Below are 18,707 nucleotides of genomic sequence, written 5' to 3' on the forward strand. Positions count from 1 at the left end.
TTATATTATTACACCAGCTGGGTATAATTGAGTCACTGAAAACAGTGTAAACAGACATTAATGGGGTAGGAAAATATATAGTTGATCATATTTGGCTTACAGCTTCCTCGAGCCAATCATCGTTTACAAGTTCAATCTCCACAACTGCAGCTCCATCATCAAATTGTCCTTGTACACATGCACAGAACACTATTCAATGATGTTGTCTTTAATTCCCACAGATATATATCTTAGGGCATTGTGTATATAAAGGCAGTAGAATCATAAGCAACAGATGAAAACAGAGCCTAGATTGGATGTATTAAGAGTCCCCACCATTTGGGTCATTGAAGAAATGGAAGGATCATGGTTGCCATTCCTGTTGCTGCCAATCAATATAACTAAAGATTTAAAATTAAAGACAACATCATTCTAGAGCATAATGCTTCTCACATGGCTACCCTTTTGAGCAACCACCCCATGCCTTTGCTTCATTTCATCTCTCTCTCTCTTTTTCTTGTCCCCTTGTCGAAATATATCTTTGCTTTTTATAAAAAAACTTGTTGCCATTCTTTGGAAGCAGCAAGGACATCTGCCATAATCATTTAAAACTACTCCATCACTTTCTTTTATATGCAAATGTATTGTACATCTAAGGCTAGCCATGTTAGCTTCTTGTCCACCTTGCATGCAACCATATATGTGTGTGTGTTGTGTACAAGTTGGCAAAATATTCTTGCGTGCATAGCTCTGCATGAATAGGGTTTAGTTTCATGATTTGTTCATCTTTATTTTTCTCCAATTAGCATGACATGTTTCCCTTGAGGAAGACCAGAGAAGCTAATCTCTTTCCCTATAGCTCATTGTTGTAGCATGTGTTAAGCTCTTATATGCTCACCCATCACTCTTTACACCCTCAATGGCTGCCACCTGGGCCCTCTGTTCTCTATAGCTACTATATATTATTCCATCATTGAAATGGTACGTCAAGAATGTTTCGATCTGGGTATATTTAATTTTCATATATATTTATCAAAGTTATGGTAAGAATAATATTGTATTTCTTGGCGATCGATTATCTGATGAGAGAAGTGATGGGAACTTCCACGTAACTTTACTGAACAAAATGAATTGCTTCTGGTGGTTACGTATCATAGGAATTTATTTCAATAATAACAGCTTCTGGGCTCTGTAGATTCAAGCAAGAGCTCTCATGAAGAAAGTGTTCAAGCAAACAACTGTAATACACACATATATATATATACGTATTTCAGTTACGTGTATATTAAAATATTTTAGAAACTAAATATTTATATTTTATAAAGTTTAGAAGTTAAATGATTACATTTTATTTTTATAAAAATTAAGTATAAAATATTACCACAGAAAAGTTAATTACTCATTCATGCACCAGACCATATTTGTTAGATCTGTTCTCCTCCTTGCAGGCTCCTCAAAATCTAAGCAAGGGATTTGAGATTGGGCCACGTATTATTTGGGCAACCCATTTGATTCAAAAGAACAAATAGCCCATAATATTTCGTGCATGCGAATTCTTTACTGGCTCAGTGAGAATGTAATGCATGAAACAAAACAGTCATAAATAAAATTAACCTCCTTCGCTATTTCCTTAACACATACTTCATATTATGTAATTTTGCATAATAAATTTTAAAAAAATTAAAAGATTAATTAATAATTTTTTTAAAATTATAAAAATTAAATAATAAAATATTTTTTAAAATTGAGAAATTATTTAAACAGAAAGCGGAGTCTAGGCCTTAGGGTGAGCAGTATTCGGTTCAAATCGAAAAAACTGATCGAATCGAATCGATTTGAAAATTTGGTTCAGTTTTTTATACATTTCGGTTCGGTTCGATTTTTAATTTTAGAAATTTTTGTTATTTCGATTCGGTTCGATTTTGATCAGAAAAAACAAAAAAAATCGAACCGAACCGATTAGTGATAATAATACGTTTTTTCAATAATATAGAGAAATTAAATCATATTAAGATTAAAATATTTTAATTAAATTTTAAAATATTAAAAATAAAAAATTATTAAAAGTCGAAACCGATCAAACCGAATCGAATTGAATCAGACCGGTTCGGTTTGATTCGATTTTTGATCAAAATCAATTCGATTCGATTTTTATAAACACTAAAATTTCAATTTTCAATTTATTTGGTTCAGTTCGATTTTAAATCGAACCGACCGAATGATCAACCTCGTGGCCTAAGCATCATTGGGTGGTCAGTCCGATCCAAGTATAGGTGCCCTAGTAGGTACTGTGGGTTTAAGGAAAAGTCCAAGAGGGACCTCATAATTCCCCTTTTACATACCCTTCACCTATATAGGACCCTATAATAGGACCTACTTAATTACTTTTTTAACCCTTTTGAGTGTCTCCAATTGACAGCCTATCATCCCTTTGTTCCCCTATTTAAATTCTCTGAATTATACCTCTTATGCCTATATTATTGAATGCCTAATCAAATATTTCTACCAATCATTTTTCCCATTTTTATCTTTTTTTTTTATTTAAAGTATTACATTTCTATTTCTTATAAAAATGTAATGAAAAAAAATTATAAATTTAAATATTAAATTATGAAATTTTAACTTCAAATGAAATGCAACTGAAAAGAGAAGTTGATTTTTTTTTTTTTTATACAAAGTTCAGTAAATATATATATATATATAGCCCAAATACTAATAGGGCAAACGATGACGTATTCGGTTGGCCGAGGACAAGCAAGCTGGCTTCCCTTAGCAACCTTCCATTTCGGTTTATAGGAGATTGCACCTTCTATTGTATTGCACTATTTTAGCAATCTATTCTATCTATTCATTATTTATCTACCAAATTGTTTAGATTTTTTTTTAAAATGAAAGTCATTTTCTACATTTTTAGATTTTTATTAAAATTTTTATATATAAATTTATAATTATATTTTAATTTTTAAATTAAAATTTAAAAATAAAAAATAAATTATTTTAATAAAAAATATTTTTTATAGAAAATATTTTAAAAAAATGAAAGTTAAATTATATAGTATATTTTGATATACCATATGTTTGTATTTTCACTCATATAAAATTTAATTTTTTTTAAATTATAAATGATGAGTTGATCTGTTTATAATAGAGTAGAATATTGACCGACCACTTCATTCGTGACGAGATTTAAAAAGTTTAAATTTGATTTGTTAAAATTTAACCTTTTCAGAAGGGGTGAGACAATTTTGAAATATTATTTTAAAGGTAAAATTTCTTTAACAATAATCCATGCTACTTGTAATGTCATCAATACCCCTTAAATTATGAAATTAATTATACAAGATAAGGGTAATTTAAAAAAAATATTAGAACAGAAGGGAAGATGAAAATGCATATTTGGCTACAAACATCTTAAATCAGTTTCTAAAATAATAAAATCAAAATATTAATAACAGCAAAATACAAAGGTTAAATAATAATTAACCTTTTTAATAGAAAAATAATAATTCATCTTTTTATATCCATATTTGAAATAGAAAATTTCGTAAATATTTAATTTAATTAATTTTAAAATTTTAATTTTTTAATTTAAAAATTTTTAAATAAAATTATACATAATTTTATAAAAATTAATTAAAATTTCATTTTGCAAAATAAATTATGTTAAAAAAGAGTGTACATGAAAATTACGCAAATCAATTTTGTTTAAAAAAAAAAAAAAAAAAAAAAGAAAGATTAGATTTTTTTTTTTTGGTTTCCAAAAATTGACAAAACACTGGAAAGCAAATTCTCCGCCAGCCAATGCAATGATTCCCGAAGACCAAAGTTCCGTGGGAACCGTACAAGATGATGCAACCCTAACCCATTTTCAAAACCTATTAAATTCAGCAATAATAATCCAAATGATCTCTCTCTCTCTCTCTCTCTCATTCTTAAATCCTCTATTTGGATTTTGTCTTAAATAAACTTTTCTCGGCAAACCCAGCTCCCTAAGAAAACACATCCACATCTTACATATCCCCGTTAACCTTTCACTTGAAATGGACATTTCTCTGCTCTTTGTCTGATTCTGAATGATAAAACCAAAAAATTACTACTAGATAAATAAATCTGCAGAGATGAAACTTTTTTTTTATGATAACGAAGTGACTGAGGTATGGTTTAAAAAAAGTACAAGCAAGGTAGAAGAGACTTTGTTTTCAATCTTTCTTTAAGCTCTGCGTAGCAGAGTTGCAGACAAAAGCAGCTGCACTGTACAAATAAATATGTATATTATTGACAAGAGAGATGAGTTAGTGCACAAATAATTGAAGAACAATTGCAAAGAGATAGAAAAACAGTGAAAAAGAATTCTCAGCGAAATCGCAGTTCACATACTGCAAAACAAACTGAAAGATCTTTTCAAAACCCTAAAAAAGACATATATATATATATATATAGAGAGAGAGAGAGAGGGAGGGTGGCAGAGTGGCCATGCATGGCTGGGCCTCCCACTCCTCCTCTCTCCTCCGCCGTAGCTATTATCAATGAAGAGGCAATCAAAGAATGAGAAACTCAACAAGAAAAGAAAGTTGCATTGAGTGTGTGCTTTAAATGTTATGGAGAGAAAATGAAATTCTTACAGTGACATACGAACTGTTTTCTTTTTATGAGTTAAAAGGCAAATATGCACTATCCACATACTTTTCTTTCATTATTTGCTTCTTCATAGCTAGACAAGGAAATTTTAGTACTTTACTAAATATTTCATTTTATGAGAGAAAATTATCTATTTCAAATTAGTTCGATTTTCTTTTATTTTCTTTTCTTTTTAAATAGAGAGCAAAACTCCACTTTTTATCAACTACTCACATGGCTCTAAACAAAATTTACAATCAAATGAGTCCTCATTGAATTCTTATAAGATATATATATAATTTTTTTAATAAAATAATTAATTTACATGGTATTAAGTAATACCCTTAATTTTTTGGTTATTGACTACATATTTAAAATTTTTATTTAATTATATGGAAAGAAAAAAGAAAGGATTTTTGCCTTGCAAAAATGTAAGGCTTCACGAGATTGTCAGAGCCTGAGGTATCTTTCTCCTTATTAGGGACACTGGACACATAGCTCCAAAATGTAATGAGAGAGAGTGTGTTTGTGTTTTTTTTTTTTTTTCCTTTATATTTCTTTTCTAAATTGAAAATTTGAAAGGATATACAGTCCCTCAGTTTCTCATTGGAGCACGGAAAATTCAGAAAGGTTCTCTTTTTCCCTGCCTCTTCTTCACTTTTCTTCCTCCTCCTCCTCCTCCTTCTTTTGTTTTTTCCTCTCTTTTTAATACAAGAATCTCTTATTCTATCACATCAACTTAGCCTTTTTCTCTATGATTACGTTCCCAAACATTCTGATTATTACTTTAATTCTTGTGGTTTAAGCTTTTCTTGTTTGAATTAATATAATAAACTTCCATTTCCGTAACCTCTGCATCTTCCAGCGGCGTGTTTTTGTCATGTAATGTCCATCTTCACGAGGAGTTGACAGTATTTTAATTCCTTTTCTTTGCCTTTTTGATTTCCATCTTTTCAAAGATTGCCGCTTTTTCTCTTTCATTAGTAGATTTCTAAGTTTTTTCTACTAAACTTTATCGTCACCGAAGATTGTGAGCTGCCGAGCTGCTGCACCAGCTACTTTCTTTTCTTTTGTCTAAATGGGTCTTTTCGTTTTGTAACGTTTAACGTTTCCTGGAATTTCTCTCGCGTTCTCACTCTCTCTAGTCTCTACTTTCTACCAACTTTCTAGTTCTAGTACGGAAGAGCAGCAACCACAAAATGGGTAGAGCTACAAGATGGTTAAAGGGCCTGTTTCGGATAAAGAATAACAGCAATAAGGACATTTGTGACCGGAGAGACGAGAAGCGGTGTAGTTCTGGTAGGGACTCAACTGGGTTGTGTCACAATCCGGCTACAATTCCACCCAATATTTCTCCAGCAGAGGCTGCTTGGCTAAGGTCATACTACAATGACACTGAGAAGGAACAAAATAAGCACGCTATTGTAGTAGCAGCAGCTACAGCTGCTGCAGCAGATGCAGCAGTTGCCGCAGCCCAAGCGGCGGTGGCAGTGGTGAGGCTAACTAGCCATGGCAGAGGTACCATGTTTGGTGGTGGACGAGAGAAGTGGGCTGCTGTCAAAATTCAGACTGTTTTCAGGGGTTATCTGGTGAGTGAGCTTTCTTTCAATTATAACCATTCTGTTTGTTTTCCAGTAAATACAACATTTTTTTTTTCTCTTTCGAATTTGGATTCTAAATAGGCCAGAAAAGCATTGCGAGCATTAAAAGGATTGGTGAAGTTACAAGCCCATGTTAGAGGATACTTGGTAAGAAAACAAGCAACTGCAACCCTCCACAGCATGCAGGCTCTTATTAGAGCACAAGCCACCGTCCGTTCTCAAAGAGCCAGAAACCTCACAAAAACCGATAACAGATTCGAAATTCGAGCTCGAAAATCCATGGTAAAAATTCCCAAACTCCATAAAATTTGTATCAAGAAATTCAAAATCTTTATCTGCATATCTGCAATTCACACTGGTCTTATAATTTCTACTCTTTAATTGATTTTGAAGGAGAGATTTGACGAAACAAGTAGTGAGTACACAGCTTCAATCCACAGTAGAAGGCTTTCAACATCACTAGACACCATGTTTGTAAACCCTACCGATGAAAATCCGAAGATTGTGGAGGTCGATACAGGATTCAGGCCAAAATCAAGATCTCGCAGAACTAACACCTCAGTTTCAGATTTAACCGATGACCCATTCTACCAAATTCTATCTTCTCCACTCCCATCAAGAATTCCACCACGTTTATCAATGCTCGACACACGAAAATTTCAAGATTCGTACTGGGGCTTAACGGGTGATGAATGCCGGTTCTCCACCGCACAAAGCACCCCTCGGTTTCTAAATTCAGGTGGGTCTAACGCTCCGGTGACTCCTGCTCAGAGCGTGTGTGGAGATAATTTCTTTTGGCAGTGTGGGAATTGCCCTAATTATATGGCTAATACTCAATCTTTCAAGGCTAAGGTGAGGTCACATAGTGCTCCAAAGCAGAGGCCTGAGCCTGGGCCAAAGAAGAGGCTTTCACTTAATGAATTGATGGAGTCGAGAAATAGTATGAGTGGCCTTAGAACGCAGATGTCTTGCTCGCAAGTTCAAGAAGCTGTAAGTTTGAAGAATGCAGTGTTGGGTAAGCTTGATAAATACGCAGCATTTGCAAGAGAACCAGAGAGAAATTAATGGATGCTTGTGTGGAAAAAGACAAGTGATTAAATCGAAACAAGTTGAAATCTTGTAAAAGTATTGTAAGAATTTTCTCATTGCTTGTGATTCAAGAATCAAGATTTGTGTCCCTTCGTCAATGGAAAATTCCAATTGTAGAATTTATAATTTTATATACATAAATTTAAAAAATTTTCAAATCCATTACACAGGTAACTCAGATTCTGGCCCGCCAACCAGCCCAAGCTAAGGAAAGAGAGGAGCCATAGTAAGATTTTTTGCTTTCAAGTTTCCAGCATTTTGAATTTGTACTGGCTGAGACAGTCACATCAAACTCATAAAGTACTGAAATGTTTGCTAATAATGATTAGCATTTTGATTTCACCCTTAGCTAATGATTCCTTAAGACAATCAATCTCTTTTTTTCTCACATCAATATTATCTTGAATTGAGGGAAGGAAAATTCAAAAAAAGGAAAACAAAATAAAAAATATAAATATATAATGAAATTGACATGAAAATCTGAAACTTTTACAGTTTCAATTACAATCTGAATCTTTCAAAATTGAGTAATAACACTATTAATTTTATGGTGTCTCCTTTTCTCTACGATTCGTTTGCTTTATTCTGAACAAGAGATGTGCTGGATGCGGAGGCTTTGCGAGTTCTATGAATTAGTGGTTTTGCTTGCTGTTTGCTGATGGACTGATTGTTGCCTTGGTCGGTGCAGTGGGTGGTGACCATTGATCAATGGCTTAGCTTCTGAGTTATTCTTTTTTGCATGATACGTGGGCTCAAAGTAAATTTGTGGGTTTGGGTTGAATGGGTCTGCCGAGTGTGGGTTTGAACTTTGGGCTTTAGACTTGTATCTCTTTCACTTTTTGTTTACTTGGGAATTCCATGATAAAAAAAACTTTTTACATGGGACATGCGTTGGCTTTACACATTTTAACGGGCACATAAATATATTTTCTTAAAATAAATTATAAATTCTACCAATTCTTACAATTACATAATTTTTTTTATTATTTTCAATAACATACTGAATTTTTGAAAACATCAACATAACTAGAATCACCAACTCCTCACTCTTTCACTTCCGCCCATAATTTCATTGTGAAGGCCCTACGCCATTACACGGACGAGCTAGCCTCAACAGCTAAAAAAAAAAACAAAAAAGAATCAAAACATCTTCAATTAAAATAAAAAAGAAAAACAAATAAACTGCTTCTTGCATTTGCACCCCAACATAAGGCTCCAACTTTTCCTTGACGCTGCCAAACTCCAGCTTTAACTCTTCCAGGGTGGCCTTGCAACTGTTTAAAAAAGTAATTATTATATTAATTAATTATTTATTATGAAATTACTTTTCAAGAAATATAAGATTTGAACCAAATAAACCCTAATAATTTATACATTTACCCTTCTATATTATTTTCACGGCAATTGATAAGCATCTCATTCACTTTCTCCTTAACCTTTTGAACTCCTACACTGGTAAAATTTCTTTATGAATATATGTTATTTTAATAAATAAAATATTTTATGCTTAAGCTTCCCAATAATTTTAATAAAAAAATAAGTAATTATTATATTAATTTTATATACATGCTCAAGCTTCCCATTAGCTTGATGATCAACCTTTCAACTTCTATGAAACTAACAGGATCGTTATTGCTGCAAACAGGAAAAAAAAAAAAGAATTAATTTTTAATTAAATTAAATATTAAGAAACAAAAAAATAAGTAATATTCTACTTACAGATGTTGCTCTATATTATTTATATTGACTGTTGAACTTGCACAGGATTTGCTAATAATATTCTCTATGAAGTATGGATTATTAGGGCTTTGAAGTCGCTCCAGTCGAACAAAGAATGAATCTACAATTCCCTGTATTCTTGTAGGTAGAATTCAAAAGTGAAAAAAAATTATTCATAAAATTGAGCTTAGTTTTTTTTCTTTTTCAAATTTTATTAGAAAATAAATTTTGAAATTAACTAAAATAGGAAACATAAAGAAGGGAGAATTTCCAAATTAAAGGATTGAAATAAAAAAAAAAACCTCATCGAAAAGAGATTGCCTCATGTTGGCAATTTGTTGCCTCAAGGTATTATCTCCCATTTCAAAGAAACGACACTAAAGAGAATTAGAGATTTAATTGTATAAAAATAGAGAAATCAAACACAACAATATATAGCTAAAAAAAAATAAAAATAAAAATAAAAAACAATTGTCTGATCATGCATTCACTATTTCTAAAAAGCAGCATAACAATTATGTGTACAATAAAAGAATTTGCTGCGACCGATACTACTTACTTATCATAATCAGACTGCCACGTTGCATTATCATAACCAAACGACTAAATTATAGATAAATGGAAACACGTGGCAAATGATGGTTAATTTGATATCTATACAATCAACGCACTGAAATTTTCCAATTTGGATAAGGGCGTTCACATTTTACGTGTTTGTGGGCGCATCATGGAATTGATGCATGGAAAATTTTGACCACATTTAGAAAATTCATGTCCCAAATAATTGCTTTATCCTTTACTTCAAAGTAAAATTATTTTAAAAATAAAATATATAAAAAATGAAATAGGAATTTAATGTCACAAAAATATCATGCTATATTATGTTAGTGTAATTTTTTTTATTTAAACTTAATATAATAGAATTACTTTATTTTTTGAAAAAAATAAAATTACTTTATTAACAGATATTTTAAAATTTTAAAAATATTTTAATCTTATATTATAAAATTAAAATATAAATTAATAAAAAATTTTATATAGTAAAAATTAAATAATATTTTTTCTTTTTTGCTTACTTTATGTACACATTAATATTTATTATGCTAAGGTTGAATTAAATTAGAAAAGATTTTTTAATTTTTCTTATTTCTTCTTGTTTTAACATTTTCTTTATTATAAATATTTTAGAAAGTTGAAAAATATTTATATAGTTGTCAAAAACAAATTTCAAGGAAAAGTGGTGGGTCCACCAACATTTATAATTCATGATAATAAGCCTTTTTACATAGGCATACACGTGTAGGCTGTACACATTTTAACGAGCACATAAATATATTTTCTTAAAATAAAAATTCTAAAATCTTCCATTTCTTATAATTACATTTTTTTTAAAGGTAATTACACATCGAATTATTGAAAAAATCACCTTCAGACAATAATAAGTTCATTAGAGCTTGTCGCATTTCCACATCGATGAGGTATTGGAATTACAAAGGGTTTAATTAAAGATTTTAGATCCGTAAGAAATAGCCTGAAATGTATTTGGACTTATTTTAGCAGGTTATTACTTTTATTATCATAAAGCTATCCTAATTCACAAATTATATTGTAATTAAACCTAATTAAAAGATTAATTAACCAAAAAAACCATCCATTTTAGAAACAGAGTAGTATGTCTGCTCTTCCCACCCAATTTCGAACAGCTCCGTAAACAATCTGCTAGATATTTTTTAAAAGCAAATACAGGATTACTTTGATTCAAGATTTTCATGTTATCTTTAGTTAATTTATTATTTATTTTATTCTCATATGTAAAATAGATTTTTTTTTCCGGACATAGTTATATAAAATAGATCAGAAACTAAAAAGAGGAAATGAAATGTAGAAATACTCAACTTTTACGATAAAAATTAAAACCTTATTTTTTTCTAAAATAAAATAAAGAAATAATTTTATTTTTTAATATATATATATATATGGGTAAACTATATTTTTTCAGCCAATCTATACGTGCAATTTTATAATTTTAATTAATTTTTTAAATAATTTTATTCAAAATGAAAAGTTAAAGTTTATATGATTTGAAAGATTAAAAAAATAAAATACAAAATAACCGAAATCAAATCACATTCAAACATGATATATTTACGTATAGATACAAGATGATGCTTATGTATAGATACACACAATTGAAATGATTGTGTGTGTGGGGTTGTAAAAAATATTTAATTATTAATTATGTTGTGATTAACATGAAACTCCTCATAATCAATAATTATAATATAACCATTATACAACCGTTATATAATAAAATTTCTAATAATATTGAAAAGAAGAGAGATAGGGAGTATAAACAATATTCTGCTTACGGCGAAATGTTTTATTTACAATTGAGTTTGCTTCTCATGTTCATCATGGTACGTGACAAAATGTAAGACCTGTGAAAGAGAGAGATATGAGAAGAAAAATTGCAGGGCTTAATCCTTGCCGGAGGTGGATTGAAACACCTAGAGGAAAATATAAGTTTAAAAACGTCAACAACCTTCTTACAGTTTCTCTGTTCTCAAGGCACATAAAAGGAAAACTATGAACATGATACAATTTTTTTTGCCCAACTATATTTTACCTTCCTTGCACCATAGACTGAAGGAAAGGATGGAAATGCCATAAAGAAAAATCAAACAACAGCTCAAAAATAAGGGGGAAAATGAAATAATTAAATATATTTGTACCAAGGAAAAATTAAAAAATAAAATAACAATAATCTTCCTTTCCATTTTTTACCCCTAATTTCTTTATTTCCATATATATTATGAAACAAACTTTTTTTCCCTTTTATCAAGTTAGAAAAAAAAAAATCTAGACCATTTGCAAGCAAGGATTCATTTAGCTTTACTTGCAAATAACAACAGATTTTGGCTGTTATAAAGCAGCAGTTTGCTTGCCAGTAGCCAATGGTCAGAGGTAGTAGCTGCTTGTAGCTGTCTATCTGAGTCACATAAGAAGTGTTTCATCCCTGCATTTATCATCTCTGATTTAAAAAGGATGAGAGACAATTGGATATTTCAGGGAAAACGAACAGGAGAGGAAGAACAAAATAATGACTTACGACTCCCCTTTTTAATTCACTGCTTCACCTGGCGCTTTCTCTGTGGTTTTAGATCAACAACCACGATAGATATGTTGTCATAGCTGTTTTTGCTGTAAGCTATTTCAGTGAGGTTATCAGCCACAGCTTGTGCCGGAGAAATTTCATCGGACACCATTGTTCTGCGCCACCTTCTTAAGAGTCGGCGAGCCACGTCCCCTACTTCTTCATTTGTCATTACATCCCACAGACCGTCACTTGCCAAAATCAAGCATTCATCCTCATCAGTCCTTGTCATGAAAGTGATCTCAGGCACTGGAATTATCCATGGTCTTAAATACCGATCACCTAGAACACCAACAAAGAGCTGGAGTGACATATAGTAATTATTGTCCTTCAGGCAGCAGTTCAACTGGAATTGCTTTTCTTATAATAACAGCTACATTGATCCATTCATCTCCCCGAATTTTGTTACTACTGACCATTAATGAACCATGCATGGCGACGAAATAAAAGCATTTTTCATCATATATATGGTTTATATAAAGTTATATAAAAAAAAAAGCTACTTTTATTTGCAAAAAATAACTTATACAAGCAAAATATTTTTTGAAAATAATATTTTTCATAAAAATACATGAAAAACATTTTCAAGATATAAACTTATTAATCAATATTTGATTGCAGTTTAAAAGAAATGATATTAATAAATTTATGTATAAAGCTTTAGTAGTATTAATAAATCGTAAAATTATATAGTGCAATTGTGTCTATTCTGCAGAATGGTAACAATAATAGGGGTAAGGAATCTAGAAATAATCTAATTGAAAAGAAATCTTGCTGGTTAGTTAACAAGAATCTATGGGAGAATATTCGATTAACCAGCACACCTACTATTGGCATCACGGTTTATTTTCGGCAAGGGAGTAATGTTCTATCCAATGAGACATCGAAGGGACCTCATAATTGAGCTTACAATTTGAAAGACTCCAACACCTTGACAATTAATTTATTCATGTCACACTACCCACGACCATTCCTACCAACCCTATCAATCTGATTGTGTTGACTAGCAAATATGCATGTGGGTTTATAAAAAAAAAAGTAAATTACATTCAAATCTCTAAATTTTTATATAATTAAAGGGTATGTCCTTGTAGAATGCTTTAATTCCATGTCTTATAACTATCTAAAAATTGAAGGTCCCTCTGTTAATAAGCACCATTAGCAGTATATAAATCCCTAATTAAGCTACCTCTCTCTCCCTCTCTTTCTGCAACTGAGCTTGGAGAAAAAGGCCCGCTTCTAGGAGCCGACACTTCTACGAGCCAACATTTCACTACACAACTGAAAATGTAAAACGGCAATGCTTCAACCAAGATTCAGTGAAGATAATGAGGTTGGCCAAGAGAGATGGACCCATTGACACCTCAAATCGCCAAAGCGACCCACCTTTCTACTCTTAAGATGAAGGCAGCCCTCAAAAATAAAGTCCACACCTACTTTCAACAACCCCATAGAGTCTCCTTCTCACCCATCTTACAAGCTCCCCTCCGGATCATTGTCACCCACCAGATCATTCCCATTATCCTTTCCTTCTCTAGATCATTTGGTAGTCGCACGAATTCAGGTGGGGATTTGTTCTCTCTTATAAATTTGTTTTTGGGAAATTATTCTTTATTTTTTTGGTTGATATACTAGTTTGAGTCGTATAATTTACCCTTTTTTTTTCCTATTTTCAATTGATATAGCATATCACTATTCATTTAAAGGATTTATATATGGGATTTGGAATTAAATTGATTAGTTTATCCTTTTTCCAATTTTTGCTCTTGGGCAACTTTGACAAAAGATACAATCTGCGATTATGTGATGGTGATGGTGATTCATGTGCAATGTGGGAGTTTATATTTAGTTTTATGCTATTGGTTGCTAAACTAAACAGTGTGTATAGCTTCAGGGGATTAAAGGATCGAGGAGTTTATCTTGGAATAGAATACAGTTGAAGGAGAGGTTGAGGATGGATGAAAAAAAGTGAAAAGGTATATTTGAGAAAGAAGAACACTTTTTATCCTTGTACCAAACTTTAAAGGAAGAGGTCTCTACTTTAAACGGTTATAAAACACAAAGATTAAAATATAATGTAATATTTAAAAAAAATAAAAATTTACTATTTAATGTTTTTTTTAATTAAACATTTTTAAAATTTTAAAAAATTTACTAATTATTTATTTTTATTAATTTTAACCGTTAAATATTTTACTATTTAATTTTTATGATTTGAGTTAATTGATCTCTTAATTTTATAAAAATATAATAAATTTTTTTATAATACTTAATAATAGTTAAAATTAAAAAAAATTAATATACTCTTAGAAATCTTATAAATATTTTAATATATATTTTTAAATTGAAAGATTAACCGATGAGTTTTTTATTAAAATAAAGATTAATAGTAATTTTTATAAGAATAACTGAAAACAGTACGTGAATATAAATACATAATCTTGTTGCGGTATGAATCGGTGTCCCATTGTAATTGTCTAGTTCTTCATTAATTTCGGGGGTGGTCCTAGGCATGCTAGGTTTCTTCTTATTAACTAGGATTTGCTTCTCGAGTTTTTTGACCAGGTAATGACTTACATCAATATTAACTTTTCATCGCCCGTTGGTCAACAGCAAGCGACGAAAAGTTTAAAGCTCTAACAAGCAAACAATCACCCATTATGCCTCTAGTCTTAAGCAGTCTTCATTCACTCCAAAACTTCAATATTAAATTTCATATTAAAAGCAGCAAGTAGGAGGCGCAAGCAGAGAAAATATAATAGGAGATTTGAAATAGAGAAAGAAGAAAACCTATTGCTCGGGACATAGCAAGGACCCCCAATACCCTCGCACCGTTCCAGTTTATGACTTTCCCTCCCCCTTCTTCAATTCTCGTGAGTTCGTCTTGTCTATCTGGCTGTAAAAGAAACAGCACATATTAATGATCTTTTGTTTTTTTTTCCACTGATAAATAGAATTTTATTAATAAAGAGCAAAAAGTTAACCGTTATTGACCGAACCAAAAGAGACCATAAAAACGAAGTGTCCAATGAACAAACCATCAATACGAAACAACAGAAAAACTAATCGTTACTAAGACACTGGTCCAAAAGGAGAGAAGCAGAGCACAAGAAAACCCAAAATTTTACGGACTTTAGATAGCAGCCACTGAAATGCAACAGAAGGCTGCTCTTGATTACCCACGCCATAGAAGGACGATAACAAAGACGGAGGCCACTGCAAGAAAAGGACGAGAAAACCTAAAACCCAGGGCATATTGCACTTGTTTCTCAAACAAAAATTTAAGAATAACATTACAAGAGAGAATGAGAGATTATCGAGTGTCAATAATCAGATGCAGCTTCTTAGATCAAGCTCCTATGCCATTTTTCTTAATTTGACATTTTCAATATTTTTTACACTATTGACCTCAGCTATTGGTGACCATGTTTCTTGCAACCAACAAATTGACTTCATTTTCACCAGAGGCTATTATGCTAGGTGAAATTTGAGCATAATGTTAGCGCAACAGAAAGAATTAGACACTTTGATACATGACCTTCTGGTCGACAGTTAAGGCAATAGTCCGAGTCCCACGACAGAGCACCGCCCTTGAGTCACCACAGTTTGATGTGATAATCTGGCAACCGGATAAAACCACCACTACTGCTGTGGATCCGACCATTTCTGGTGCCTCTGTCAAGACCTCATTGTCTGCCCTCTCAAAACCACTGGAAAAAGCAGCTTCCCACCTTCTCTGCCATTCATACCCATTAATTGTTTCCCGATCTAATTCCTCTGCTACAACTTCATGCATTCTCCTTTTACAATAATTAGCCACCTAATTAATCACCAAAAACAATACAATGGATGGTTTTCAAATGTTTCTTGATAGATTATCTTTGCAGAGAATTAACTTCAATATTTGTACTTTTAACTTCTAATTAATAGTGAAGTAATAAACAAGATAAACATAATGTCGCCCCTCAAGAAGTGAACTCACAACTATCAAATGCCCCTTCAAATTTTGGACAAGTGTATTATTATTTTTCAGAAAATCAATTTCGCTCTGCAATAAAAAGATAACCTTTATATTCATATCAACATTCTGGTGAGAAATTCCGGCCATAAACACATGATTAAAAATAATTGATTCATTTTGACTAGCAGAACTAAAATTCAAGCATGCAAATAAAAAAAATTGGTGGAAATTAAAAAGTCAGTAGTATGATATCTCATAATCATTGACAATATTTATTTTCAAGATGCTGTGGTAAGCATTGTACAGAAGTCAACAACCAGACTCACAAAGATTTTAACAGGGGATAAAACAAGGATTTCACACAAAGACAAAGTATCATTAAGCATTGAGTTTCATTTCAATTGAGAAGTGAAAAAAAATGAAAATAATTAAAGAAGACAGAGAGACCCAACCAATAATTGCAAAACAGGTGGCAACCCTATGACCACTATAAAGATTCGTTTTTAGATGACTTCGATCCATCGTGACACAAGCAAAGCCATCATAGTCAAACAAGAATAAAAAGGGACCAAGGAACCACCGTCCCTGTACACAGCCTACACGTGGCGAGCAAACAGACATCTTTTGGTCCCACTCCCACATACCTTTGTTGCTTCTTTCCAACAAAGAAGGAGGCCCGATATCCCCGAAGTCCCCCCTGGTTCACATTACTGTTCCAAGAATAATCCTAGCTAACATAACATCTCACTATGACACCCAAAATAAATCAATCAACTCCATCACGATAAAATATATAATTCTATGCAAATAATTGAAAACGTACTGATGATGCGTCCGTATGACGATTATTGACGACGACGATGACGCTAGCCCATACGCTTTCCAGCGTATAAAAAATTTCTTGCACGGTCTTTTAATGACACGTATGTAAAAGTTAGATAAACGCGACAAAAAACCTAGCGATGTGACCCAGTGAAGCGAAGACGCGTGTCTTGCCTGTTATTATGTCAGTAATTATTATTATCATAGCTCATTAATTGCGTACTCGGCATTTTTTTTTCTTATCTGTTTAAACTAAAATTTTAAATTTCCCATTAAAAAAAACCAATATATGTATATGGCTATGCAGAATCTGTTCAATAATTTATATCATATTTTTGTTAATATTTTATTTTATAATTTTTATTTATTTTACTTCTTTTATATTTTTAAAAAATAATTTTTTTAATTAATTTTTAATTATATTATTTTAAAAATAAATTTCATAGATATGAAAAAATATTTTTAAAAATTATTAAAAATAAAATAAAATTATAATAATTAATTTATATATTATTATTTTCTGAAAAGAAAATAAATAATAATTTTAAAATAAATAAAATATATAGATAAAAATTATAAGATAGAGGGAGTAGTAAATTATTATTTTAAAAATATTTGGTTATCTGTTTGATTTGGTCTTAATCTGACGTTAATCCTTAGATTAAAAATAAATAAATGCCATCCCACGCCGATTGTTAGCGAGCTCTTAATCTCCGTTTATGGCTTACTTAACCCAGTTCTTTTAGTTTTACAGAGAACAGTACGGAATAACGTTTTTGAAGTGTAAGTATAGAACGTATAGTGTACTGTAGAAATACCTGGGAGCCACCATGACCATCATAGACGCCGAAGAAATGGATTGGCGAGATCTCGGCCGAAGTTCTGGAACCAGGAGCCGTACATCCGCCCACGTGATCGCACGTGCGTGACATAAATCCCGGTATAACGGCAACGGCATCCTCCATCTCCCGCCTTCTCCCAATCACCGACGTGAACCCCCAGCTCACTCCTCGATTATTCCTCCCCACACACCTGTCTCTAACCATCGCCGCGATTAGCTCCCCATCCTTTCCAGGCTCCATGTCCCTCATCACAACCGCATCCGCCACCACCGCGGCTGGAATCTCACCGGAGCTCCCGCTAATGGTAGAGATGTCCCCAGAGCTATTAGCACTTTGAGTATCTTCAGTGCTAAGTATTGACGACAAGCCAGAGCTGGTTGATGCTAGCTCCGTGTCAGGAAGTGAGTCGACTCGCTCGAGTTGCTCGTCCTCCGAATGTTCCATTCACTTGCAAGTGAGAGACGACAGACGAGAGAAAAGAAAAAAAGGGGGAGGAGGAAGGGGATATAAAAAAGAATGCACGCGAAGGAACTGACAGTAGATTGACACGTGTGACGAGATATTGTGTCGATTACACACGCTTTCCTTGTGCAGCGAAATTGGGAGATTTTGCAGAATACCAGGCACAATCCACTGTGTATATGTAAGGTCGGACTCAATTGCTTTTTAGGCTAAGGCACAGCCACGTGTCTGTCAATGATCTGGCGGTGCCACCCTGGTAGACTTTGAGGTCGAGAATGGAACAGTGAACGATTATTGAATAAGAATAGATCGTCTGCTGTGCTGCTCACACCATATTCCCTGCACTGGAAATAAAACCATTATGTGTCACGTCACTCTTGGTATATAATAGCTGAGTTTTTTGCATTATCGTAAAAAAGGCTTTGATCAGCCGACGTGGTGAATTCCAATTGGAGGTGTTA

The 18,707-nt window shown here is 32.3% G+C and overlaps 3 protein-coding genes across 3 annotated transcripts; 1 reads left to right on the forward strand and 2 right to left on the reverse strand.

Annotated features, from left to right (window-relative positions):
- Positions 1–5,161: 5,161 nt before the first annotated feature.
- LOC110603375 (protein IQ-domain 26) lies at positions 5,162–7,384 on the forward strand. The gene is made up of 3 exons (XM_021741085.2): positions 5,162–6,185; positions 6,279–6,479; positions 6,591–7,384. The coding sequence occupies exons 1-3, from the start codon at positions 5,796–5,798 to the stop codon at positions 7,260–7,262; spliced, it is 1,263 nt and encodes a 420-aa protein (XP_021596777.1). The 5' UTR covers positions 5,162–5,795; the 3' UTR covers positions 7,263–7,384.
- Positions 7,385–7,970: 586 nt separating this feature from the next.
- LOC110603310 (pseudo histidine-containing phosphotransfer protein 2-like) lies at positions 7,971–9,841 on the reverse strand. The gene is made up of 5 exons (XM_043951762.1): positions 9,308–9,841; positions 9,006–9,136; positions 8,853–8,921; positions 8,667–8,738; positions 7,971–8,560 (listed from the first exon to the last, which is right to left on the reverse strand). The coding sequence occupies exons 1-5, from the start codon at positions 9,365–9,367 to the stop codon at positions 8,404–8,406; spliced, it is 489 nt and encodes a 162-aa protein (XP_043807697.1). The 5' UTR covers positions 9,368–9,841; the 3' UTR covers positions 7,971–8,403.
- A 1,860-nt stretch (positions 9,842–11,701) lies between these two features.
- On the reverse strand, positions 11,702–18,406 carry LOC110603876 (protein phosphatase 2C 56). Its single transcript, XM_021741862.2, has 4 exons — positions 17,761–18,406; positions 15,698–15,979; positions 14,950–15,055; positions 11,702–12,441 (listed from the first exon to the last, which is right to left on the reverse strand). The coding sequence occupies exons 1-4, from the start codon at positions 18,226–18,228 to the stop codon at positions 12,131–12,133; spliced, it is 1,167 nt and encodes a 388-aa protein (XP_021597554.1). The 5' UTR covers positions 18,229–18,406; the 3' UTR covers positions 11,702–12,130.
- Between the last annotated feature and the right edge of the window lie 301 nt (positions 18,407–18,707).

The sequence above is a fragment of the Manihot esculenta genome, chromosome 16, assembly GCF_001659605.2.
Source record: "Manihot esculenta cultivar AM560-2 chromosome 16, M.esculenta_v8, whole genome shotgun sequence".
NCBI lineage: Eukaryota > Viridiplantae > Streptophyta > Magnoliopsida > Malpighiales > Euphorbiaceae > Manihot > Manihot esculenta.

Coding starts and splice junctions, on each gene's coding strand:
- LOC110603375 (XM_021741085.2), top strand. CDS start 5,796: ATGGGTAGAGCTACAAGATGGTTAAAGGGCCTGTTTCGGATAAAGAAT. Junction 6,186..6,278: donor CTGTTTTCAGGGGTTATCTG/GTGAGTGAGCTT, acceptor GATTCTAAATAG/GCCAGAAAAGCATTGCGAGC. Junction 6,480..6,590: donor TTCGAGCTCGAAAATCCATG/GTAAAAATTCCC, acceptor TTGATTTTGAAG/GAGAGATTTGACGAAACAAG.
- LOC110603310 (XM_043951762.1), bottom strand. CDS start 9,367: ATGGGAGATAATACCTTGAGGCAACAAATTGCCAACATGAGGCAATCT. Junction 8,922..9,005: donor AATAATATAGAGCAACATCT/GTAAGTAGAATA, acceptor TCCTGTTTGCAG/CAATAACGATCCTGTTAGTT. Junction 8,561..8,666: donor CGTGAAAATAATATAGAAGG/GTAAATGTATAA, acceptor TTTTTTAAACAG/TTGCAAGGCCACCCTGGAAG.
- LOC110603876 (XM_021741862.2), bottom strand. CDS start 18,228: ATGGAACATTCGGAGGACGAGCAACTCGAGCGAGTCGACTCACTTCCT. Junction 15,980..17,760: donor ATGGTCATGGTGGCTCCCAG/GTATTTCTACAG, acceptor GTGATTAATTAG/GTGGCTAATTATTGTAAAAG. Junction 12,442..14,949: donor TGCTATGTCCCGAGCAATAG/GTTTTCTTCTTT, acceptor TTGGTGTTCTAG/GTGATCGGTATTTAAGACCA.